At 48.1% G+C, this 26,759-nt stretch overlaps 1 protein-coding gene across 1 annotated transcript in view; it reads right to left on the bottom strand.

Moving 5' to 3' along the window:
* The window catches only part of SLC14A2 (solute carrier family 14 (urea transporter), member 2), a 45,772-nt gene that overhangs the window by 8,273 nt on the left and 10,740 nt on the right, over positions 1–26,759 (bottom strand). The window contains exons 5-15 of the mRNA XM_012642654.1: positions 26,358–26,550; positions 23,852–23,999; positions 22,767–22,901; positions 20,965–21,014; positions 20,249–20,423; positions 6,921–7,043; positions 4,618–4,700; positions 3,717–3,876; positions 2,899–3,088; positions 2,443–2,571; positions 1,444–1,636 (exon numbers count right to left, since the gene is read on the bottom strand). Coding sequence (XP_012498108.1) covers positions 1,444–1,636; positions 2,443–2,571; positions 2,899–3,088; positions 3,717–3,876; positions 4,618–4,700; positions 6,921–7,043; positions 20,249–20,423; positions 20,965–21,014; positions 22,767–22,901; positions 23,852–23,999; positions 26,358–26,550 — 1,579 coding nt within the window. The remainder of the gene's footprint in view (positions 1–1,443; positions 1,637–2,442; positions 2,572–2,898; positions 3,089–3,716; positions 3,877–4,617; positions 4,701–6,920; positions 7,044–20,248; positions 20,424–20,964; positions 21,015–22,766; positions 22,902–23,851; positions 24,000–26,357; positions 26,551–26,759) is intronic.

Below are 26,759 nucleotides of genomic sequence, written 5' to 3'. Positions count from 1 at the left end.
ACTCAAATTGCTGGGCATTTTCCACCCTTTCTCTGGTATTCATCATTTATTTCCCAGAAACTCAAGCCTTTAATTATATTTGTCAAAAAGACACAACTTACAAATCATTATCATAATCCATTCAGTTGGCCAGGAAGTGATTTCTTAAGGAACAACCACCAAAAATGGAGTTTTTCTTCCTGGAACTTTGCGGTAGGAGGGGGAGGATGGAGTGGGATTGGGGCGGTGTCTAAAGTATTTGTATAAGATTATCCAATTTTTTTCTCTTTTCATAAAATTTCAAAATATCTTTTCAATTGAAAACATGGCACAGAGAATGCAGTATCTCAAGCTTGCATTTTCTAACATCATCTCCCCCACCATGCTACTTAGAGCAATTTTGTCTCGTAAAGGTATCGACTGGGTAAACACACCAGGAATTGGAAGCCTAAAGAGCTGAATTGCCGACACTCTTCTCTCGCCCTGGCCCGGGGAGGTCCTCACCCCCACACGACAATCAACCAAGGTGGGGCTGCCACAGACATTTCTCATCCTAAATAACGGTGCTTCTTAGTGCGAATGCAGGGCCCTGTCTGCTATCCCACGCTGTTGCCTACTACGGAGTGCCAAGAGAAGCGAGGCATCGTTATTTCTGAGAAAGTTCCTTCAACAAGCCCAAGTGGCCGTGTGGTCGGAAGATGAATTGCTAATAATGACGTTTCAGAGCCAGTGCCAGACTGTGGGCCCTTTGGTGAAACGGGAAGTAGGAAGGCCCGGGTGAAAATGTGCCTGGTTAGATAAGGTGGCTCTAACGGGCACGTTTCTCCGTGCTGATTCTCTGCCGGGGGTGTAGCTTCTCACTCATGATCTTGGCAGACCTCCAGAGGTCAGCATTATATGCAGAATACGTATAAAGAACTTTAAAAGCTCCGTTATACATGTTTCTTAATGGAGGAACACCTGTGCTTTAAAATGTAAGTAAGCCTCAGAGAGGTGGAACAGCGACTTCGTAAGCCAATAAATGGTAGCGTGATGTGTACGTCTTTAATGATTCAGTGTGATCGAATGAAAGAAAATACACAGCGTAAGCCCCCGGACTAAATGCATTAAACTGTTCTAAAGCACCAAAAGGGCTTTCGAAAAATGGAAACAAACAAAGAACCCGGGCCTGGAATTCTAGACTTGACTTTGCCCCTCCCTAATTCACTGTGTGACCTCAGGCAGGTCTCTTCACCTGGGCTCAGTTTCGTCCTCTGTGCCATCACAGCGTGGGACCGGAAATAGCCCTTCTACCTCTCAGAATGAGCAAAGAGGGGTAGCCCTCGAGTGGTGTATGTAGAATGCCTTGTGCTGTGTCCTCGTTAATATTATTACTGGTAGATATTTCTGATGTGCGAAACAACCAACGCCACTTTAACGTCTAGTTTGGACAGACACTGTCTGTTCTCCTCCCATGATACCTACCAAGGGCACTTGCACCTCCGACCAGGTGATGTTGGGCACCGAGGACGCGGGCTGCAGCAGCGTTGTGGGGAAGAAGAGGTTGTAGTGGCCTGTGGCCGCCAGGTACAGGGTCACGGCAATGTTGAAGGGCAGCGTGAAGACCGGGAGGTCCCATTTGCTCAAGATGGTACCCAGGGCGCTGGACAGGATGGGGCTGATGGCAGAAGTATGGGAGACGCTGGTTAGGAGGCCGCCTGGCCCTGACACTAGACCGCGCAGCAGTGGGGGCTCCTTGTACCTTCCCAGAGAAAAGCATCCTCGGGGCCGCCTCCCTGCACCGGGCTCAGGGACAGGGCAGGAGGCCCAGACTTGACTTTAGAAGGAGGGCTTCTGGGAGAAGTTTTAAGGCAAGGAGTCCCAGAACTAACTTGAGACATCATATAGCTGCATGCCCAGGCATGAGGAGAGAGGGCAGGTTGTGGGAGCAGGGGAGGGAATCACATTCATTCATTCAACAAACGGTTGTTGAGCGGCCAAGAGCACTAGCCTTGTGGCCTGAGTGCTCAGCATTTTCTGGACAGGAGGGAGGAGCCAGTGCCCTGAGGGCTCTGCCCGTGCTGGGCCTTTAGCCTACTCTGGGGAGGTGGTCTTGTCTGGGTCCCGAGTCCCAAGGATCAGTAAAATCTGGGGGAGTGGGAGGAATGAGAAGATTTCCAGAAACTACGGGACCCTGTAGTGTATCCCTTAACCTCAGTGTCTTGCTCTGTGCTCTGGCAGGGGGCGAGACCAACAACCCTTTTAGCTCTTAAAAAAAAAAAAAAAAAAAAAGAAGAGCAAAGGGTGGTAGCTAATGGGATGCTGTACACAGGTGACCTGGCATGGTCTGTCACCGTATGACCTCAGCGACGGCAAGCTAAGCAAATGCTACTTTAACATTGAGCTTAGATAGTCGGTCACAGGCGTGGGATAAAAAGGTTGGTGGCCCTCGATCTGAACTCACAAGCTCAAAAGCAAACTCACCAGGACATGGACATGACGATGACGGGGAGCAGCAGCCACCAGTAATAGTCGCCTTTGTCCGAGAACACAGCCATCAGCAGCCCCACCAGCACCCCGTTGTAGCCGTGGAGTCCTGCCGCGACGGCTGACCTGGGGGAAGGGGGGCGGGTGGAGCTCGCGTTTCTCAGGGCTTTTTACGTTTTTCTGCAAGGCAGGTTTTTCTCACTTGGGGCCCAGCTACACACACCTTTAACCAGACCACCCTTCTGGCAGAGGGGAGGGAAGACATCAGCCCCACGAACCTTTCGTATTTCTCTCGACAATGTATCATCACTATGAAAGAATAACCAGGGAATAGTCGTTTTTAGTTACCAGTGTCCTTATTCTGAAGATTTTCTGACCTGGGAGGAGGGAGAATGGCTCCCCAGGGAGTGACCTCTTAGCTTCGTGCTGGCACCCTGAGCACCTGGGACTTACCTGTCCTGACTCAGGACGAGGGCTGCCAAGGTGGACATGACGGTGCCCAGGCAGCCCGAGATGGCCCACCAGGGGTTCTGGACAAAGAGGCCGAGCACGATGAGGGTGCCGCTGAGGGGGTTGTTCACAAACATCACCTGGGACATGCCTCGGAGGACCCAGTCGATAAACTGGAACACTGGGGACTTGTCTGCAACGGAAGCCGGGCGGGAGTCAGCAAGTGCCCAGTGTGGGGCAGGCGGAGGGCGCCAGGGAACCTGGGCGTCTGAAGTGTGCGTGCCGGGAGCCAGCCACCTGCTGTCTCCTGACACTCGAGAGGGTAAAGAACCCTCCAGGAGAGCATCTGACAGCCCAGAAAACTCTTGAGACCCCTTATCAGCCAGATGGCAGTGTGGGTCAGATGCCCTGAGCTGTCACTGTCCCCTGTGGCAGTGCCACGCAGAGAGAGCATCAAACCCATGGCCCAAGCTGTGGGAAGATTGCTTAAGAGAACCTGTTGGCGTGGTAGACACCGTTCTCCCATGAACCATCCAGAGGGCATTGTTTCTAGAATGCTGGCTCTAGAATCCCAATGTGAAAAATGCCTGAGCCGAGAACTGTTATGTTCAGAAATGGGAACTCATACTCTTACGTGTACTGGTATTTACATCCCTAGAAACTGCATGTCTGTTCTAGCAGCACAACTCCTAGCTTCTCTGGAAGACCAGAGAAACAGAGCCCAGTCTGGTCATAGGGAACCCCTCAGCAATGTGTTTCCTGGGGATGGCTGGAGGTGCCCTTTGTGGGGTCAGGGAGGGTCAGCTCATGCAGGACATCACCTTTGAGTCCCTCTCCACACTCCTTCATCTCTCCCGTGATGTAGCTGAGGGCTTTGCCGATCCTTTTCCCACCGGCAGCCATGGAACTCCGAATCCTCGAAGTCTTGGAAATGTTCGTTTCCACCTTTATCTCGGAGCTCTCCTCCATGGTGTCCAGATCCTGCCCGGGACGAGAGACAGGCAACAGTCTCTCACATGCTGTGGCTCTCGTACTGAGAAGTCACATTCGTAGTCACCTGGGGACCAAGCTAAGAGTTTCGTTGAGTATTTTGTTAAATTGCTATTTAATCATCTCCCTGTTTCCATAGATCAGAATATCTTTTGTTTGGCATGTGACCTTATTCAATACAGTCCACCACCATGAGGTACAACAGGACGACATCTTTACCCTCACTCTGTGGATGAGGACTCAGGCAGGCAGGGGTTCTCATTTGCAAAGGTCAAGGTCAAACAGCAGAGTTGAGATTTAACCACAGATCTTTAGAGTCTTTTTTTTAAAAAAAACATTACTTTCACTATATGACACCTTTCCAGAAATCGTTTTCCCTCCAGCGTGTCTAATCTCTAAAATTTAACTGCCCCTAAGCATAAAGGTATGAAATTGAACATACAAAGATTCTGTTTTTGAAAGCTGGCACCTGTTTATTTCCTAAATGCTTGAATGCTGGATTTAGAGGAAGCTTGATAATAGATAATTTATATAAAAGGAACATGAAAGCTTACAAAGTAAACTGTGAAAAACAGGCATTTTTATCCCAGGTGGTAACATTTCCGAAAATACGGATTCAAGTAAAGTTTGCCTAAATCAGAGGACATCTTTTACGGATCTTGGCTCCCTCATCCGCCGTTGGCTTTGCCCCTGCAGGGCACTGTCCCCCGATGCGGGCCACTCGGTACTCACAAGCAGCTCGACCGTGGGCTTCCGGTACTGATAGGGAAACGCGTCTTTGGTGTGTCTCTCCTGGTGTTCGCCTCTTCCAAACCCTGGAGCGATAAGGCAAGAGCATCAGTTAGGACGCCTCAGCGTTGGCACCTTAGCAGCTAATTTCTTGCTCAAGTTAGATTATGTGGTGTTTCCTCTTCCTCTTGAGGAAGCACAGAATCCTGGAGACTTGCGCCTGGAAGGCTCCTTCGTTCTTTTATTGGTCATGGACCCACTGGGGCCCTCCCTTTGGGGGACAAACATACGTCTTCGCATAAAGCGGCATTTTACAGGGAATTTAGGGAGTTCAGGGATTACACTGACTTTTAATTAAGAAGCCATGATTTGGCTCAACCCCTGTATTTTTAGATGAGGAAACAGCAGCCCAGAGGGACAGTGACCTGTGCAGGGTCCCTGAATCCAGGTTCTCTCTCCCAGAGCACATGGAGGACTTGTGGGTGCATGAAGAAAGACACTCGAAGCCTCTCGTGTCCTCCTCATAAAGTATTAAGCTGCCTGCGCCATGCAAGATCTGTAAGATCTGTGTTTGAATTTGGCCATGACTCCCCCAGGCTGTTCTGGTCCCCTTTCCTTTTTTCCTTTTTTCAAGGCATTTTAGTAGTAACTGCAGGTTGGATTAGGACAAGTGATCATGGAGTTGCTTGTAACAGATTTTTGGTACCTTCTTGTAGTTCTAGAAAACTCTTGTAATGTGGATCTAAACATATTTTTTATTATTACAAGTAATTTATTTGTAGAGGTGACCCATCTCAGTAGGGTTTTGTGTGTCAGGAAGGCAGCTCAGACCCCTGGAAGTTTCGGTCTCGATGCTTTGGTTCCCTCTGGTGGTCAAGTGTGAGGATGGCAGGCTGGGCTCTGACCGCCCAGTGTCATCAGACCGGATGGGCTGTTCCCGTTCTGCAATCCTGAGCCTTCAGGGTGTCAGAGCACTAGAAGGGCAGCATCGAAGTCCCCATGTTCCCACTTCTGAAGGAGCAGGGACTGCAAATACCAGTGTGGTTGGGAGGTTGCGCCATGCAGGAGAGACTAATTACTTTTGAAAGCCTTGAAAGGAAGAGTGGAAGCAGAGAGGATCCCTTGATCTTGGAGGCTAGGGTCTGTGATATCTTGCCTGACCTGCTGCCTCTGTCTGAAACTCCCCGCGGCCTGCCAGTGCCTTGGGGATTCAGACTTCCACCTCCCAGGCCCCTTAGCGCAGGGCTCTTCACGGCATCCTCTCCCACCCCAGCCCCGACCGCCGTCGTAACAGGATGTTAGGAAGGAGTTGTTGACCTTCTGAGGCAAGCCATGCTCTCTAACACACCGTGGGTGGGGACTCCTGCCAAAGACACACTCCTGGGCAAGAGGGCCCTCGAGATACCTGCAGTGCCCTTTCCACCTTGTGTGTCTGCCCGCAACCACTCCAGGCTCATTTCCCTGGCTTGGCTGACTTTTGGTACAAAATGATGAGACTTAGATGAATCAGAGGAAGAAAGTCACTAATGCACCTTCTGGGAAGCACGTGATTTGTAAAAAGGGCACTAACACTGGAGTCAGTTTTATCCCTGGCAGTGGCCCTCGCCAGCTGTGTGACTCTGAGCAATTCTGCTCCCCTCTCTGGGCGTGGAGAACAGAATTAGATTGCCCCTCGGTCCTCGCTCTTCACGAGGCTGCTGCAACCTTGCAGCTGCTCGGGGCGATCTCTCCAAACTCCTGTTTGCCACCACAGGTTCTCAGCTTCCAAGTCGACATTTCTGGCTTCCCCAACTGTTCAGCTATAGCTATCCCCGGATCCCCCTCCTGGCCTTTGGAGCCCTTCCTGACCGTGGCGCTCTACCCGTGCCCTTGGCTGCCCCACCGTTGCGGAAGGTGGGAACTTTTCATCTTTAGCCTCCAAGACCAGTGGTTTAGACTTGGTGGCAAATTAGAATCTCATGAAAAGCTTTAAAAGATGCTGATGTCCACACAGGCTGCTCCCCAGATGAATTAGGTTAGAGTCTCTGGGGAAGGGATGCAGGTGATTCCGATGTGCAGCTGACTTGAGACTCCAGAGACCCACTGCCTATCCACTGCCTGTCTCAGCCCCAGTCTCCCCTCCAGCAAAGGGGGCGTCCAGACGGACACTGGGAACTGTGGCTTTGGTCAGAGGTCAAGTGCGAGAAGAACAAGCGTGACTCTCGTGGGTCTCCCCCACTGCCCTGTGCAGTCGGTACTGTCGTTGTCCCTGTTTTATCAGAGAGTAGGAAGTTGGGGACTGAGGGCGAGGGGGAGGAGGGGCACACCTTTGCTCCTCTTCCGAATGGATGACCACTCGATGTGGAACACACTCTTGCACTTGGGGAGGGCAGCCTCCAAGCCCTCCTCAGCCTTCGGGCCCGCCGTGGGTGGCTGCTCCCCACCACCGCCTAGCCAGGGGCAAAATGAGACAGGTCAGTGTCCCACCTGGACTGCACCTAAGAGAGCCAAGCAGAGAGCCGGGAAAAATCACACACAGAAGCTGGAAAGGAGAGAGTGGTGAAGCCGGAAGCTGGAGTCATAATTGCATCAGCCATAAAACACCCAACTTCTCCTTTCTCCCATTAAAACTTCCACTCCCTCCCTCCACAGTAACCTAAGTTAGATCCGTGGCAAGAGCCAGTTGACCAGCCTGCCTTATACCTCCAGCAAGGAACCACTCTGTGATCCACGTAACTGCCACTTGTACCGGCGTGAACAGGTGGCAGCCAGTGTCTTGGACTCCCTCCGTGGCAGCGAGTTCTAAAGCCGGCTGCATGTCAGAGTGCTTTAAAAAATGTCTGTGCCCTACCCAGACCAGTTTAAAAATCAAAGTTTTTTAAAGCCCATGGTATTTAAAAGACGGCTTTAAATGTGCAGCTTGGGCTGAGAACTACGATATTGGTTCTTGCTACTCAGAGTGTGGTCCCTGGGCCAGCAGCAGCCGCATTTTCCAGGAACTTATTAGAAATACAGCATCTCAGGCCCCAACCCAGACTGATCGAATCAGAATTTGCATTTCAACAAGATCCTCCAGTGATTCCTGTGCATATTAAAGTTTGGCAAGTGCCAATCTATGGGAGCTAAGAGTCCTAAAGCTGTGATCAGCTACAAGAAACCCTCTATTGTAGCTTATCATCTTCAATTTCCACACTGTGGGGAGAGCAGAGCTCTCTTACCACTTAGGATAGGGTTCCTCAATGTGCAGTCTGAGAACCGACAGCATTGAATCACCTCGCTGTCTTGTCAAACTGCATGCTCAACCCAGGTCTATCGGTTGGAGTATCTGGTAATCCCTGGGGTGTGCAGTTTTCACTTGCTCTGCTTGGGATTCCAGTTCATACTAGAGTTAGATGCTGCAGTGGCTGCCTGGGGTAGTGGAAAACATTCACATTGTTACATTACATTTGCAAACTTTCTGAGTTAATCCACTTGACCCTTTCAATTGTACCTTGAAAGTGATAGGATGGGCATTGTCACCAAAAGATGCAACATTGAGGCTCGGAATGATTTCCGTAGCATCCTACAGGGAGCCATGTGACTCTCAGCTCCCAATTCTTTTCTTTGCATCTTTGCTCCTCAGAGCAAAGCTGGTTCATGGACCAGCTTTGTGAATGTCACAGGAAGCTTGTTAGGAATGCAGAATGTCAGGCCCCACCCAGATCTGCCGAATTGAAATCTACTTTTAACAAGATCCCCAGCTGATTGGTGTGCACGTTAAAGCTCAAAGGCACTGGTATAGATCACGCTGCTCATGTAGAAACCACTTTAGCAAAGCTGGGAGTATAGTAGGGCCAACAACCAGAGTGTGCAGGGCATGCATGAGCAAGGAAAGAGGTCTTGTCTATACTTTCAGATTGAGAGGTAACACACGTGACCGCATCCCTTCTCTCTGGCTTAGGTTGGAGAAGAAGCTATTTCAGCATCCTGTCCATGGGGCAGTGTTGAGCCATCATTCCTGAGGCTGGGCAGTGCCCCTCAACTCTGTATCTCAGAGACACCTGGAATGTCAGCTTTCCCTGGGACACCTCCGCAGACAGGGTTTGTGCAGGACTAGAACTGAGGGAATATCATTGCATCACCTCACCAAGCAGGGCATTCTCCCACAGTGCCAATCCCCAGTGCACGTCTGCCAGGCTGGAAGGGCAATTCTGCCAGCCCACCGCTTCCTGTCCCTCATATGCCAAGTGCTGACCAACCTAGCCACCCCCTTGGCTGAGCCATACTTTGATCTTAGCACCATAAACTGAGGATAGGATGGCAGCTTCAAGATCACAGTCTGCCTCCCTTGTCCAGAGCAATCAGTTCGCACAAGTCACATAGCTCATTAGTCGTGGCAAAGCCAGGAATTGCACCTGGGTCTCTTGACTCCCAATTCACTGCTCTTTCCACCCCAGTGCTGCACTGTCCTGCACAGAGCAGACCTCTTTGGTGCAAGAAAGGCGCTTTCCTTTTAGTCTGAAACCTGGTCCTGGATTTTGGAGGCCATGACAAATGCCGTTTACTAACCTGTGTTATTTTTCATATGTACAAAGAAGGTGTTTCAGTTTGACAAACCAAGGCAACATTTACCTGGAACTTTTGGAAATAGAAAAAGGAAACTTGTTTGTTGTTAAGATACCCCAGGTGTTTTCACTGAGGAGTCAGCCACGGCAACACAGGTAGAGAGGGCTGGGCTTGTTGATAGAGGTCTTCGGTGGGGGGTAGGTGCTTGCCCTGGTAGAGCTCCTGGCTGCAGAAGGCCAGTAGCTCAGCCTCCACTCCCTGGTTCACATTTAGCAGCCCAGATTTTGCACTTTGGGTACCTAGAGTTGATGGCCCAGCCATGAAAAACAACAGAAAGCACCTTTGTCACATGGCCAAGACTGCATTGCTGGGCTACACCCCCCCAAGGAGGGCAGCAGCCCCTCCAAGATGTGCCACCAAGAGCTGAGCATGAAAGTGGGGGAAAGATGCCACAAAGAAGACTGGAGATAAAACAGCAGCTTCCCAAGGCTGTGGAAACACTTACAGTGAAGATGAAAGCAGTTTGCCCTATGGGACAAATTCTCAGGACTTTCATAAGAGATAAAGACAATTTCAAGAATATTATGAACATGTCTATCGAATGCTCTAGAAATGAAATGTACCACTGGTGTGGTGGGGAAAAAAGAAAACAATAACACTGGCTGGGAATCAGATCTAAGAGTGGAAGTGTATAGATGGTGATTACAATGTTGGCTAACTGTACCAATTAACCAGAAACCCAGAAATCCTACAAGGGTACCTGGAAGAGCTCAGCTAATGAGAAAGAAGAAAAGAGGCCATTGAAGATGAAGATCTGGCTCCATGTGATTTGTTTTGGTCACCAATATGTCACATAGGTTCATTCCATCTGGCCGCAAAACCCTAAGCTGTTTGGAGGCAGGACTGGGAGTTCTATAGCCCAAGAGCAAATTTTGTTCATAGTAAACACTCAATAAGTACCTTAATCACTTTTTTGCCTTTTCAGCAGCCCCTTCCCCCAACATCATGGCACATGTAGAAAATAAATAGTACTTGAGTGGTGTAGCACAGCAAACAGATGATGTTTATGGCTAGAGGGCCTGGGCCTGGGGACTGTGACCACAAAAGATCCCACCTGTCTCATGCTGGCCTGGTGTAGGAGCCACTGCTCTCCCCTCCTCTAACAAGGCTTATTAAGAATCCCAATGCATGTAGCTTCACCCTGGGGGCCGTTCAGGACCATTTCAGGGGCACAGTCCCTGCCCTTGAGGATTGCCACCATGCCTTGTTTGAATAGGCAAAAGAGTCCAATGATGCTTTCCTCCCATTGACTCAGAGAAAGAAAGAACAGTTTTGAGCCATAATGATCTGTTCGAAAACACTTTTTCTGGGTGGCAGTAATCTGAAAGTACTTGTGCCTCTATTGACTTCTACTGCATAGACAATGCCAACCAAATATCAGTGGTAAAAAAAGATTTCATAGAAGATCCCACTCATGAAATAAAACTTTGAAGCATATTACAATTTCTTTCAGTGGAACAAAACAAGCTCAAGCCATAGATGACATCTTTCAGAAGGGGAAAAATGATCTAGTGTATCTTTCTGAAAAACTCAACCTTTACCCAAACAGGCCCGTGCCCATACACTTTCTACAAGTTGCCTTTGTCAGGTTTTAGACAGGTTTTACTCCCTCTCAGAGGTGGATCCATGCTATCCATCTGTCACTTGCAATGTCCAACATATGGAGCATCTGGAAGCCACCATCAGGACCCATCTGTCATCCTCCCCCAGCTCCGTGGGTCTCCTGTTCCTCGGACCTGCTCTTTTGGACGCACCCACACACCACAAGGCAATGTCCCAGATGCAACACCAGAGCGCCTTTCTTTGAAGTGCCACGTCATATATAGTTCAATTTTTTTTCTACAATCAGGTCTCCATGAATATGCTCTGGCCTCAATTTGGACAGATGTTTCCCTCTAGTGGAACTTGAGCTTTGCACTCTGATTTGTAATTTCTGGGGCTACTCCATGTGTGTGCAACATGGATGCCTGTCAGTGTTAAGTGGAGATGGTTCTTTTTCCTTCTAAGTTGTGTTCAGTTGAAATTTTCAAAGATCATTCTACAAACTCTCGAAGACATTGAATATTAGAATTGGAAAAGCCTTTTGAGTTGTCTAGTCCAGCTCTCTCATTTTACAGATTTGGAAACCGAGGCCTGGAGAAATGGAGTGACTTGCCCGAGGCCACACAGCTTTGCCAGAACTGAGAGTAGATATTACATAGGCCTGTTCTGTCTCTTGTCTTGCAGTCTAAGATTTATCTCCCTAAACCTTACTCCGCATTAGGGATTTATTTTTGGTCTATCAACTCAACTCTGCTTTTGGAAGCAATGGCCTAATTAGGTATTTTAGAATTCATTTCTCTTTAAACCGGGACTCCATTTGCTCAATAAAAAACCTAACATCTTCTTGAACCTTTCTTGAGCCTTGCTATCTGGACAGGGAGGTGGGTTGAGAGGTGGGTGGGGTAAAGAGGAAGGCCAAGTCCACAGGAACACTTGTAGATAAATTACATGGAAGCCTCAACTTCTTAATCAATTAGGAAATTTATTTTTTTATTTTTTAAGGAGGTGGGGTATGAGTCACTGTAACCCTGAAAGAAGCAAGTCTCATCCTCATAGTAAATGCTTGAAATGTTCTCCTCTCCTTCCCTACACAGCTCACTAGCGCCAATAGTCTCACCTAGATTTCGTCTGTTTTGGTGCCTTTGGCTCACTCCATGGAAAAGACATCAATAAGCATAAATGAGTTGATACCTCATTTAACCTCATGATACTTTATGATAACATAAATGAGTTCAAAGAGAGTACAAAGGTCAGAGCACCCCATCTATAACTGGGGTGACCACTGACCGATTTTGCTCCAGAATAACTTTGCACTCTCTTTCCTCTGTTCCTACCCCAGCCCATGCCCTCAGAATTGCATGTCTATAGCATCTATCTCCCTGATTTTAATTTCTCCTCTTTCAATCCATTCTATGCTTCAATTGCTAGACAGTATCATTATGTCACTCTCTTACTCAATAATCTACATGGCTTGCCATTGCCAAGAGGATAGTGCTCAAATTCCTCTGTTTAGCCTTCTAGATGTTCTACAATATGGCTAACTTCATCATCCAGCCTTGTCCTTTTCCTTCCCAACAGACACCCCACCGTGGTGCTCTGACCTTACCACCCGCCCTCTGTGCTTCCTCTATCCCTCTTCTTGCCTAAGTTCTATCCATCCTTCAAGGTCTGATTTACATTCTACTCCCTCAGTGAAGCCATCCTGGCCTTGTTTGGCCATGTGGATCATTCCCTGCTTTGAATTTCCATTGCATTTGCAGAAGGTACTCTAGACTACATCTTTGTAAGTTAGGGCCATAGTGGAGTTTTATATTGATCATTATAATGCATATAAAAATTATTCAATAATTGATTTCCAATGTAATGAAAACACTTGGAATTATCAATTCCAAGTGTTAATAGAAGTGATACATCAAGCCCAAGGTATTGACAGCAGGTAGAGGCCTGGCCATGGTTGCATCCAAGCCTCACACGATGGCTTTCCCTCATCAAGTTCACCAAGGCTCATATTGTCTGGTGCCAGTTTTGGAGGAGATCACGTACCTTACAAGGCTGTGCATTCTCTGATCATATAACTTCAATATCCTGGAATGTTGTCCCTTATGGCATGGCTATTTGTCTTCCAGAAATATTCACTCTTGGTAGCTACACAGAATAAGTCTATAGTAATTTGAGTATGTAAGAGAGGGACATTGTGGAGATGCTGGGATGTTAAGATATTTGTGGATACTGGATGATCCAGTTCTACTGGTGTGTCTGAGCAAGGAGTACTGGACCAAGAAGCCTGGAGCAGATGCCTTTACCCTGGAAGCAGCAGTAGTGAATTGTGGGCAGAAGGCATTGGACTCTATTTCATTAGTCAGAGGTTACATCCATGAGGCTCAACTCAGCACGGTGCTGCCCTGGAAACCAGGCTGATATCAGAGTGGTCGGTCATAGAATTGTGGAAAGGACAACAAATGAAATGAAGTGTGTGTGTGGGGTGGCAAGGGCTCCGGGTGTGAATAAGGACACCTGGACTTTTGCTCAGGCTCTTTTACCACCTGGGCAAGTCTCTGGACAAGCCTCGGGACAAGCCATGGTTTCCTCATCTATAAAATAAGAGATTTGAACTGTAAATATTTAAGAGCCTTTCCAGCTTGAAGCTTCCAAGATCTAGATTCTCTCTAGAGTTCTTAGTAAGGTTCCCGCCCCAGGACTGTCTTCCCCAGACACAGCTCAACAGAAGGAAGAAACAGATCAAAGACAGCCTTTCTTTATTCTCTTCCTTTGAAAAGTCGGGTGGTCCTGTTGGCTAGGGAGAGGGGTCCTCCATGGATATTTCTCTCCCCCAGGACCTCTTACCTTGGCTCCTTTCGATTTCCTGCACAGGCTGGAGGGATCTAGACCACTGGGACTTGAGAAGACACTTCTTTCCGATTGGGCGACGTTTCTGGTCCTCAACTCCAGGTGCAAAGACTTCTCCTAAATCTGAAGCCCTTCACTTCCCTAAGCCCCCCAGCCCATCTGTTGGCTGACTCTCTGTAAATTCACTGACTTGCATTCCTTAAACCTATGTCGGGTGCACGTCTGCCCGTTGAGAAAAGGTACCATGGAGGAGGAGGGAGAAGGAAGACAAAGCTCCTTCTGCAGCTTGTCCACCCTCTCTCGCCTTCCTGCCAAAAGACTATCTACCAAGTTCCCTGGGGAAAACCAGCTCCAGCTGCCTTGGTTCCAACACCTGGTTGCATCAGCAGGTTTCCTTAAAAGGATAGAGCTGGGGACAATCTAGTAGCTTCCCTGAGGTCCCTCAGGTTACCTTCCAGCTACACCTCTCTTTAGAATTCTCACTCCAGCATTGGTATTTAAAGCAATTATCCAAGTGTTGTCTCCCCAGGGGGGCAATTTGCCTTCCAATCTCAATAAGTTCCCTTAATTCCCCATCGAGGCAGGGCACAGCCTGGGGAACCGTATTGCCATCAGCGTCTGGATGGAAATTTCTGCACAGCCCAATCCTAGATGCTGTCTTTCTGGTTTTATGGAAATTTTCAGAGCTTTCTTTCTTCTGACCCCTACTGACCGGGGTCCTTAGGGCCTGGAGGCTCACCATGGGACCCTCACAGAGCAAGAAGCCATGACCTAACCCCTGACTCCAGAAAGGACTCTGAGGTCTGTATATATTAGGGAAGCTGGCCCTCCCAAGTCCCATGAGGCCATAGGATCTGATGGACCGGAATTTGGGGAGGGGGCCTAATCCAAACATGTTTTGTTTGGCTTTGGGAGTATGATGGGTCATGCACCCACCCCCAAACCCATGTACCCCCCTACACACATGCACTCACTGGTGGGGTGTGCGGTGGCCTACCCAAGTTCAGAAACAAAACCTCACGCTGGGTAAATTAGCTACACCTGAGTAGACAAATGCCCCATCTGACGTCAAAGGCCCCTTCCCACCTCGCCAGGTGTTTTGGAACTGCCCAAGAGGGTCCTGTTCACGGAGGGCCTTCCAGGAAGGAAAGCAAACAAAGGCAGTGGGAGGGGTCCAGCTGGCCCCCACATTCCAGGGAGAGGTGGGGATGGTGTGCACAGCAGCTTAGCTCCCCACATGGGGGCCTGTCCTTAGCGTCCAAGTTCAGGGCTGCGGCTGTCTCATTGTACCCTTGTCCCCTGCCGGCTGGTCTGGCTCAGCCCTAGATGCTTGTCCCTTGCCTTTTTGCTCTGGCCTCTCCTAAGGGCTCCTGAACTTTCTGTGATGAGCTCACTCTAGCTACCTAAGCATCCACCCACCACAGACACAACAGGGAGATGCCACTCATGAGCAATTTGAAAAGACAGGAGATGATTATTCCTTAAGAAGCCATTCAGGAAGTTTGGGCATGTTCCATGAGCCAAATGGAACCATTGCTCTTCCAAGTGTAGTGAGTATCCTTCATACACTCTCGACTTAGTGTGGGGCAGTAAGGTGCCGTCCGAGAAAGCAAAAGGCCAGGATGGGATCTTGTCCCCAGCTGGTCCTACCAAAGGCTAGAGCTCAGATACCAAGTGCTCTTCAGGAGATCGGTTTGTGCCTACAGACTCTGGCCTTGCTCTGTCAGAATTCACTGTGGAATACAGTTTTCTTCCCAGTGCTCGTGGCTCCCTACAACTCTACATTTCTGGGCTTGTAGAGGGAGGAGACCTGCACTGACCACCAGGGGCTAAATTTGGGGAGGTCAGATTCCTCCAGGAGAAAGGGCCCGAGTCCACATGGAACATATGTGAGCTGGAGCTAGAAGTCCTGCAAGGAGCTGCTTTCTTTGCTTCATTCTACTCCAGCAGCCGGTGCCGCCATAGGAGGTGGCAGGGCCTCCTCATTACTAATTCACAAAGGGTTAAAAAAGACTTGCTACTCTCCCCTACCCTCCTCCTTGGGGTGCTGGAATTTTTAATTCCACCTGGGGTAGAAAGGTTCCCTGTGGGTTCTTCATCTTCTCTGGATGGCTAGAGGCAGGAAAACCCAGGCAAGTCAAAAAACCTCACATAAAATGGGATTGTCTTTAAAGTTGTCAAGTGAGACTGTGGTTTATTGAGTAGAAATCATGCCCACACTGAAACTGCCAGCCCCCACCTGATTTTACACTATAGCTGTCCCCAGGCCCTCACAACCTTTATGACCGAAGAAAGCAAAGCTCAGACTCCTATGCGAAGCACAGACAAACTGGGGTACACCAGTGTGATGGGACCACAAAGGCAGGCCAGAAAGACAGAGTTTCTCAGAGCATTGACCAGAAGAAGAACTGCCCCCAGAGGGGACAGTGATGGGAAGGAGAAGCTCCCTGCCAAGGCCCAGTAGAATGAGGTTGTTCCCCAGCTTATGCCCACACAAGCAGCCATGGTGAGCATTTGGGTAGTGATCACAAGCTAACTGGTCAAGCTCCAGGAAAAGCTGTAAAGGCACTAATGGTATATTTTTGGCACATATGGTTTCTACGTTCTTATCTTTTTGCCACTTCCGTGGTAGTTCCTCCTTACTGTTTTGTAGGAACTCAGGGCTATAGAGTCACAGAGGCTTGGAGTTGGAAAAGAGAGGCTGCAGGGGTCATCTGTCTAGTCGTCCACCCAAAGCAAGTGTCCCCAACCAGCCTCCAGGCCCTGCTCCTGCGCTATCAGAGCAGGAAACTCAGGGCTTCATAGGACACCATTTCTTATGTAACTTCTGTTGCTAAAAAGTCCCCCTCTCTGCTGATTCAAAGTCGGCCTGCTTAACTCCCATGGGATGGTGCTCACTCTGTACTCTGGAGTGACGCTGAGTGAGTTGACTTCTTCCATGTGCCTTACCTCATACTGCAGACAGACCTGGCCCTAGCTCTTTCCTCTCTCCTCCAAGCCAAACACAACCAGCTTCATCACCATTCCCTACAAGACAAAGTGGCCCAGCTGGGCCTCATCTCCGCATCATGCCCACCTTTGCCAAAGGCCCTCTCAAAATGTGCCACCCATTTCTTCTTTGTACTCTTCCCTCCATTTTTTTTGGAAATCAAATCCATTCTCAGAAATGGCTCCTTCAACCTGAGATGCAAATGATTGACCATGCTTACTGTGTCGCATTCCCAGGACTATTTCCGTTTTAACATTTCAAAGCCTTAAATTGAAGGGATGGCTGGGAATGGCTGGGCAGCAGGTAATGGAAAGAAAGGGGACAAGAGGGGAAGAGGCACAGAAATGTTCCTGGAACCCTTAAAATCATGCCTGACACATTTCCTAAACAGAAAACTAACCTGACCAGATAATTTACTCAAGAAAAATATTGGTGCTGTGACCGTGAGTGGGGTCAGGCAGCCTGCGTTACCAGCCTCATCTTCACCTCAGGTGAGACTATTCACCTGGCCAGGCAAATCTACATATAATGACTACCTTGAAGTCAGAAACTGGTCTGATTCTTTTCTGGTTTGTCTAGCCCAGGTCCTGAGTAACATATTATGAGTTCCTCATGCAGTGTCTTCTGGATGAATGAATGAATGAGGTCAGACCATGAGGCAGAGTTTCTCAGCTCATGAAAGTTGGCAAATGGCCCTAGGCAACCAGCACAGAATCTCTTATTTTGAGATAGAATAAGGGGAACTGGCAGAAGCTTGGGGCCACAAGTTGCCAGAAGCTGTGTCTGATTTCTGGAGCAAGAAAAGATAAACAACAACAAAAAAATAATAAACACACACGGAGATCCAATTTCAGCCCCCATTCCAAAGATTTTCTGTAACCAAAAACCTGACTTTTGAAGTAAAAAAAAAAAAAAAATTGACTTATCTGTTGAACTGAAGGAAAGAAAGGTTCCTGTTGGGACCTAAATCAGTGGCCTGGAAGATCAAGTGGAAGAACCATCTCAAAGCAGAACAAAAATATAAATGGTAAAAACTGCAAGGAAGAAGATACACAGCTTGGAATAGAGACCAAGGAGGCCTAACACATGGATGTAGGAATTCCAGAGAGAGGAAAATGCAGAGATGGAAGAAAAAGCAGTAATCAAACAAATGTTAGAAGAAAAATTGCTGAGCTGAATAAAGAATTAAGTTAGTAGATTGAAAGGCAGGATCAATGAGAGAAGACACACCCTTAGGCTTAACTTTGTAAAATTCCTGAACTCTAAAGATAAAAAGAACATCTTAAAATCATCTAGAAAGAAAGAAGAGGTTATTTATAAGAGAAAAATAATGAGATTTCTCATTCATTACACTAAGAAGCCAGAAAACGAAGAAATGACATCTATAGACAACTGAGGGAAAAGACCCCCAAAGCAGGAACCCAACACCCCAAAAAATGCCATTCACTTGCCAGAGGAAAGAGTCTCTGTGGTTGTGCAAAGAGTCAGAGAATATGTCACTCATGCTCTCTCATATATTACTTGAAGAAAATACTCAAGAATGTGTTCTAAACCAGTAATAAATGAATCAGAACAGAGATTACAAGACGGAGGAAGAAGGATAGAGGGAAGAGTGATTAGAGGTAACATGTTTAATACAAATGGTAAACTCCAAATGGGCAATGATAGAATTACTGGAGTTGTGTCATGTAGGGGCTCAGTAAGGATTCTTGTAAAATGGAGAGGCATCTTGCAAGGAGAAAAAATTAAAAATGATAAATGATCTTAGCAAAATCTGGGGGCCAGAGATGGCTGGAGAAGTAGAAGTGTTTTAGGGACCGGGGCACAGGGAAGGGGAATAGTGAAAATATTTAAAAGGCCTTAATTTCTCAGGGTGAGGAAGGAGCATTAGAGAAATGGGGTATCTTGTCAGGGAAAACTATTTGGCATCTTGTTTCTATAAAATAAAAGAGAAATATGGTTTTGATTGTGAGTGTTGGAAAAGGGGCAGTAATCACTACTGGAAGAGAAAACAAGAGTAGACTTTCCAAATTAACAAAGAAAGAAACTATAACATAATCAAACTTGCAAAAAGAGAATAATGGGATTCATGCTTTGTAGGATGGCGAGACCGCCTGACCTTCACACGCCCATCTATCCCTGAGGCTCTCTAACCCTCCCTGCTCTTTCTGCCTGGAAACTTCAGTGCTGAAGGGCCATGGTTTTTTCTTCCTCCCATGGTGGTGTGGCTTCTGGCAGATGCGAAAACATACAACAGAGTGAGAGGTTGGAGGAGGGTGAGCCTTAGGAGTGGTTCCCAGACATTTATGTGGAAGGCATAAAATTGCACCCCAAAGTGCACATTGCTGGGTCTGCCAGTTCTCGGAAAGAGCCTCAGAGCAGCTTTTCCTGATTGAGATCATCCCAATCCACTTTTCTGGGCATCCTTTATTCCCTGAGAGTCCTTACACCATCACCCAGCATTTAACGTGCCTTTGTGGCTCTGTCTGTTGTAAAGGGCCTGGTGGTGTCCTTTGGGCTTGCAGACTGCCCAATAGTCTCTCACCTTTATTATGATGATAGTTCCTATCAGGGATCTGCAGACTACAGCTTGTTTAATAAACTTTTATTGGACCATAGCTGTGTTCATTTATTTATATATTGTCTATGGCTGCTTTTATGCTACAATGACAGAGTTGAGACTTTGCAAAAGAGACTGTATGGCCTCCAGAGCTGAAAATATTTACTCTCTGGCCCTGTAACAGAAAAAAATTTGTGGACCCCTGATCTATACATTTTAAAAGACTGAATGCTAGCTGTTGACTATAGTTAGGAAGCTGAATTATAAAATTCACAGGTAATTGTTTTTCCTTCTACAGTCCAGTGCTAACCATTTGAGTATCATAGACCTCATAAAGCCACCAGAATCTGTAAGCTAATAGAAAAATGAAGTAAATTTACCAATTTTTCACATATTGAGCTTAGGTACTTTCCTTAACTGAAATCTCTGCTCAGAGATTTGATCTAAACCAAGAAATGCTTATCCTCCATAAGAAAGTCATATACAGGATTGTAATGTGATAATTTCCCCCTGTTGTGGAATCTCACCTTGCCCTTTACTCAGACCACTGGATGTTCAAGACTACTTATTTAGCCACTTCCAGTGACCCAATTGTCTCTGTTTTAACTTTAAAACTCCATCAGTGTGAAACTCCTCTCTTCTGAACTAAGTGCCCATTGGCCACCAGCTTGGCCACTGGGACACCTTCACTTCCTAGCACGCGTGTCCCCTGACTTCCATCCATGCTGTGTTAGCCCAGGAACCACTCAGCAAGTTCAATTTTCTGATATCTATTATTTAGTTGAACATGTCAAAAAGACCATCCCTGAATTATCTTTCCAAAGGACTAAATAGTGTTTTTGCTTTAAGTCAACAACACTTAAAACACACTCCTTCCTTCTAACTCATCACCAGCTTCCTTTAATGTCGCACAATGGATAGTTCCAGAGATTTGGGCAGAGGGAGAAAATCAGCTTTAGACACAAGGAGTTACAGGTGTGTTTGGGTCTCTACAGGTGCAGGGAGAGGCAAAGAAGGTGAGTGCTGTGGTCGATCGACCCAGAGTGCAGAATGCAGGGGGCAGACACCGGGTCCAGGCAAACAGCATTGCTGCCTGGAAGTTGGCTAGTCACCGCTGGGGGACTTCTCTTCTTCACTGCTTTTCACTGTCAGGTAGTAGATGCGGTTGGCTTCCGGGTAGGTGACTTTGCTGAGTGGGAGCTTGTAGATGGCGGGGTTGTTGGTTGTCAGGAGCAGGAAGGTGAGGGTGGCGAAGCAGAAGGCCCAGGTGCCTGGCGGCACACCAACCTGGAAGGAAAAACACTCGGGTCTGAAGAATGACCCTAGGCTTCTGTGCTGGGCCAGGGAACCCGGGGGAGAAGGATGTGATGGGGCTGAGGATGGAAATTCTCCCCCAGTGAAGACATTGGTGTTCTTGGATTCAGAACATCAGAGTAGTTGCTCAAGGAATTTGAGGGGTTGGTACTTTGGAACACAATCAGAATCTTTCAATGTTGGAGCTGAAAATTGGACTGAAGATGGTCCCAGCCGCATAGCTCCATCTGTCTGTCTGTGTTTTCCACTGCTAGTTACATGGTGATCTCTTTCTTTCCACACATACACACACACACACACACACACACACACACACACATACACACACCCTAGAGGCACATGTATGCAATTGCCAATCCTTCCCTGGACAAACCCTAGATAAATGTTGGCAGGGGCATTGTGTGAGTACCAGCTACCATTACCCACTCAGGATTCTTCCACGAGATCCCAATTGTCTGGAAGCTCTGGCTGGGGAAGACATCCTGGGACAGTGTTCAGGAGAATACTGACTTACCACTGACATGATGTTGGAGATGGCTGCTCCCATGTACGCACAGAACAGGGCTGTGGAGCAACAAGGACATTCAGAGTCAGCTTCCCAGAGCCTGCCCCTCACCCACTCCCCAGCCATTGCTGTAGCAGAACAGGGGCCCAGACCAAGAGCAGGGGTCCCGTCCTCTCTCCCACAGCCTCAGTATCTGTGCCACACCTGACGTCTGGCATGCTTGCCTGGCATTATGAATTATTTCTGCATTCTCTGAAGGCAGAGATGAAAGCTCATATATCCTTTGATCCCTCCCTCACTTCCGTGGTGGCCTTGTGTAGAGTCAGGGGTCAAAGTCATGTTTTGCTTGTCCACACTGACTTTAGGCATGGGCTAGCACAGGCTGGATGATGGTCTGTCAGAGAAAGAGGGGTCAGACTATATGAGCTCCCACTAAGGTCCCTCCTGCACACCATTCTGAGTGTCTGTGATGCTGTTTGACACTCACCAAGTTTCATCAGGGCTGAACCTTACTGGATCCCAGAGCCAGGCAGGGGGGTTCCCCCGTGGGAGCTGGCCCGAGGACAGTCAGCAAAGCTGGGCCACACTCCTGGTGCCTCAGGACAAGCTCCATCTGTGCTGCACCTTTGCTCATTCTCCTTCTCTGTCCAGAACATCTTTTCCCTCCTTCTTTGCCAGCCCAGATCCTTACCTGGAAGGGTAAACCCCAGCCTCCCCACCATAGCCCTCCCAGTTGGTTCCAGCCACTGCAATCTGCCACTTCTCTGAAGGCCAAAGGAAGTCACAGTCTGAACCTCAAAATACCCGGCACTTTTGACTTGACAAACATTTACTGGGGCCGCTGTCTTGGTGCCCAGCCTCGCACTGGCTTCTGAGGGCGTACAAGGGTGACATGGAAGCCATTCACAGTCCCCATGTAGAAGTAGGAAAAACAGAAGAAAAGCTGTTCTGAATGCTCTTCTGCCCTTTCCTCGTCTCTGGTTTTATTACTAAAGTCCTGTCCTGCTGTTTCCAGAGAGTGTAACAACGCCAGCAGAGGAAGGCTGTGGGGAGATGGGGCTGGGGGCTCACCCTCCCTTTTGCCATTAGGAGCTGTGTTCTAGGGCAGGCAAATTGGCCTCCTGAGTCCCATTTCTTCATCTGTAGAATGGCAGCGATGCCTGGTGGTATTCTTGGGAGGATTAAGCAAGTTCATGCGTTTATATAACACAGCGTGGTGCTGGGTGCAGGTCTACAATAAGGACTGTGGCCAACTTTCCTGCAGACCGTGCATTCTCCATTTCCTCGATAGAAATGGGGCTTCCATACTGTTATGCTATGATTTTCAGTGCTCCCAGATACATCACGTCACCGGGTCCTTTCAACAATTTTTGTAGGCATCACAGCTTTAATAATTATTTGTGCAATTCCCTTTGGCTAGACTGTGGCTTCATGAGGATGTGGTCACCATGGTATCTGCCATGCCCAGCCTAGGCCCTGGCTCTTCAGTGGTACTCTATAAACAGTTGTCGAGTGAAGAGTTACAGAGTGCAGGAATACTGCCATTAGCATACGAAGAAGTGCATGTGTGATTTCCTTGTAAACTTTATGACACTGTGTAAGTATAACAGCATAAGGTGATTGTGGCTGTGTTTGACAGAGGAGGAATCTCAAATCCTCTGCTGTGAAAGGCATCCCTGGCATGAGGACATGAGCTATTGGCCTTCCTATCACTCTGTTCAGCACTGATGAGTGGTCACCATGGGGTTCACATGACTGAGGGGGTAAGGAATAGCCAGGGTGACGTGGTTGTTGGTTTCCCAAATACCTACCACAGACGAGGGCCAGCAGGTGCGTCTGCCAGGTGAGGGCGTAGAACATGCCCCCGATGGCGATGCAGGAGAGGACGCAGTTGTAGCTCCCAAGGCCCATGTACACCGTCTCGAAGGGCGTGGCCACCGTCAGGGCTATGGGACAAGGTTTGGTTTTTCTAGCTCATTCTGGGTCACAAAATAAAGGCTGGGGTGCCAGCTCTCAGGGTGGCCTCCTGTTGTTCACCTCACACCTCCAACCCTGCCCAGCAAAGGAGCCTCTATAAATGGCATCTGGTCTCAGGAAACCAGTAATGAGAAGAGGATGGTGGTTTCTGAACCGTTTTTCAAAACCATAGGTTTCACAAAGAGGAATGAATACGTCCTCCCAGGTGAGAAGGGGCCCAGGAGGTGGACTCCAGGCCCTTCCCTACCAATCTGGCAATAACAACTGCATTTTTAGCAAGAAAGATTTCAATTTAGAAAAGTCCTATTTCAAATAGTTCAGAAAAATTATGAATATACCCATATAGATATACATACACATCAATAGAGGAATGATATGGCAAAAGGGAGATGTGAACACTAGGAGAATCTGGGTAAAGAATTTATGGGTGCCTCTTATATAACTTTTATTTTTATAATATTTTGATGAGCTTGAAATGATTTCCAGATAAAAAATATTTTTAAAGTTCTGTTTCCAAAAAGTCTCTGAAAAACATTGGAAGAAGTCAAAACAGGCTCCTACTCCCAGTGTCGCTACCCCAATTTCTGACTCTGCTGTCAGAAAGAGCATATACATTGGTGAAGGTGTGTATGCACAGCTACCCTTGACCCAGACCTTGTGCCCCTCCTCCACTGTAAGCTCCAGGGCTCAGTGTGCAGCCACCTTGGTCTTCAGTCCTCTTGCATCTCTCCATAGGTCCTCCTACTGCAATTTGTTCCTTTTGGAAACTCAAGAAAGGGAAAAAGAAATCCCTACCCCAACAGTGTTTTAAAACACCAATGAAGAGAATAAGTCTAGAATACTTGCTGCATGTAGGGGGGAAATGACCTCAAGAAAGTTATCCCAAGGATGTCTGTGCAGAGAGCCGGCTCTGTCCTACCTGCCAGCATCCCCACGATTGAGCCAATGGCTGCGTGCAAGCAGATGAGTGGCGAGCAGATGAACAGAGCCACCAGGAACACACCGCCCGTCCAGGGATTGTCACAGCCGTACACTTGGCCCACCCCGATGGGGATGGCTTGTAGCAGCTGCAAAGTCAAGAGAACACAGGTCACTGGGGCATAAGCAATAAAGCAAAGACTGGGCCTCAGGGCCAGATGTGAGCCGTTCCTGGGTGCGTAATGGGGCGGAACGGGAGGATGACTGTGCCCTGCAGTGTGTGCGAGAACACAGGAGCATGAGCTGGAACAAATGGCTCCTCACTCCACCACCTAGCAGGCATCTGAGCACCCCTCACGCAAAGCCAGGGCCCTGACCTGGGGACCGGGCATGGAGGAACACAGGGCTTCTGCTTTGAGAGCAGAAGCTTTGAAATCCTGGAAATATTTAGATATGCCCTAAAGAGCTTTGTCCTCAAAGAGGTTGTACGACCTGGTCACGGAGAAAAGAACTATAGAATTTTAAAGCTGGAGGATCACCTACCAGGACAGCCTCCTCATGTCACAGAGGAGGATGTCATAGCCGGGAATGAGGATGTAGTGTGCCCATGGTCACACAATGAACTGTTGCAGAGCCCCCTGGAAACTGGAGCCCTCCACTCGAGCCCAGTGCTCTTGCCTACATTCTTAGTTTTTTCCTTTTTGCCCTCAAAGGATTGCAAAAATAGGGGAAATTGAGGCTGGCCAGAGAAAGGCCAATTGACATCACTATCAAATGAATTGTCTCCAATTCCAACACCACCAGACCCTGCTCAGGCTCAGGGATGTTTAGGCTTTGGGCCATTCTCCAGATGGCCACATACTAATCTTTCTGCGATGCTGAGTGCCCCTTGAGAGCAGGGAAAATGCTTATCCTCCTTTCCAGGGGCCTACTACCTCCAGGGAAGCACTGAATGGGCAGCAGCCACCAAAGAGGACGTGTCAACTGTGGCTTGAAGAAGAGATAGTGAGGGTGGCAAAGACTTTAGACGTTAGGGGTCTAGCCTGTACTTGCTGCCGACAGGATGGGTAACTTTTGGTCAAATCATTGACTGAAATGGCCTAGATTATTTCCAATATTCCTAGAATGTTTCTAAGATTTCAGAAGGTCTAAGGATATCCCTTAAGCCCTGAAACCCCCAGTGACAGTCTGGGGAGGAGATGCGTTCTGGTCCCTTCAAAGCTTTTGCTCTCAAAGCAGAAGCCATATGTTCCTCAGAAGCATCCATACCCAGCGCCTATGTTGGGGTCCCTGGATTTGCAGAATAAATACATAATAGGTGCTTAATTAATAAGTAGTTGTTAGCTCAGGGGTTCCCAAACTTTGCTGTGTATTGGAACCCCTGGGGATATTTAAACAAATACTGATGCCTGGCTCTTCCCTGGACACTCGGATTTAATTGGTATGGGCATGACTGGGGCCTCAGGTGAGTCTCAGGTGCAACAGAGACCAGTTATAGACCATCTACTGTAGATGCTGGGAGTAATTGCGTTTCTCCCTTTGGAAGAAATTTTTTGCTTTTTAACAATTTGATTTAATTTTGGAATCAGTGTGATTTCTTTAGGGAATAGTGCTCAAGGAGTCCCAGATAGCTTTTAAGCTTTGCCCACCTTTGTCTTTGAATGGGTGGCTAAATGCTGTTTGGATCAGAGCCTGTAAACTTGTGAAAGGAATGGTAGGGTGGGTCCCGATCATGTTTATAGGAACCCAGAAAACACTCTGTACCAGACCAAAGAGCCCAGCTGAAATGTTGGGAACAGGCTGGAAGTCTACTCAATAAGACCCCATGACTTGCTGACACCTGAAGAATGCGGGATGCTGCAGGGAGTCCAACTTTTACCTTTCCATCTGGGAGCTCGGGTTTTAAGCCCAAGCAGTCAAGAATGAGAGGAATGAGGGAGCAAGCGGCCTTGGAAAGGAGCCTGGGTTTAGAATGAAGCTTCCTCCGCCAGGATCTGTATTTCAGCCGGTGGGCTGTGCTGCGGCATGGCCTGCCCTCTGTGCATGCTGCTCCCCAGGCCACAGCTGCCACCCTGCTGTGAGGGCACTCAGGTGTGCTGTGGAAATTTACTGAGCACCCGGCCTCCTCCGCACTCCTTGTGATTCTCACGTAACAACAACAAGCTGGTTAAACAAAAAGTAAGTCCTTTCCCCCTGTTGTTTCACAGAGAAAGAAGAAAATGGCATTGATTCTTCAAAACTCAGATCTGGATGGTGTGGAAGAGAAGGACACTGGTTGTCAGAGTGGTGGGCTGGGGGGAGTTAAGAGGGTGAGCTTGGACCTCAGGATACCCGAGTTTGGGTCCTACCACTTTTTAATTGTTTATTTTGAAGATGAACAGGTGGCATCTCTTCTCTGTGACCCATGCCACACTGGTCCCCTCAGTGCTGGGTTGTCCAGCCCAGCAGGGTGGGGTGGGGGCCTAGAGAGCCTTTCTTTCAGATGGTGCCACACGTGGATAGCTTACCAAGGGCATCTCAATCTCTGTCCAGTTGATATTGGGCACTGAAGACACAGGCTCCACCAGGGTCGTGGGAAAGAAGAGGTTGTAGTGGCCCGTGGCTGCCAGGTACAGGGTCACTGCGATGTTGAAAGGCAGTGTGAAGACTGGGAGGTCCCACTTGCTGAAGATGGAATTCAAGGCACTAGAAAAAACTGGGCTGAAGAGGGAAGAGACACACAGGGTTAGTCACTATGATCATCCTTAAGTCTACGCTGTCTCATCAGCTCTGGCCAATGTACCATCCACTGCCCCCTCTCCTAGGCACAGCATTCCTGACTCCCTCGAGACTCTAGTGGTCCATTGATCTGGGAAGGGGAATAAAGTGTTCAATTTAAGCTTACGCCTTTGAGAAACAAATTTCAAAAA

The sequence above is a fragment of the Propithecus coquereli genome, unplaced genomic scaffold, assembly GCF_000956105.1.
Source record: "Propithecus coquereli isolate 6110/MARCELLA unplaced genomic scaffold, Pcoq_1.0 Scaffold181, whole genome shotgun sequence".
NCBI lineage: Eukaryota > Metazoa > Chordata > Mammalia > Primates > Indriidae > Propithecus > Propithecus coquereli.
This window is presented reverse-complemented; position numbering and strand designations above follow the sequence as displayed.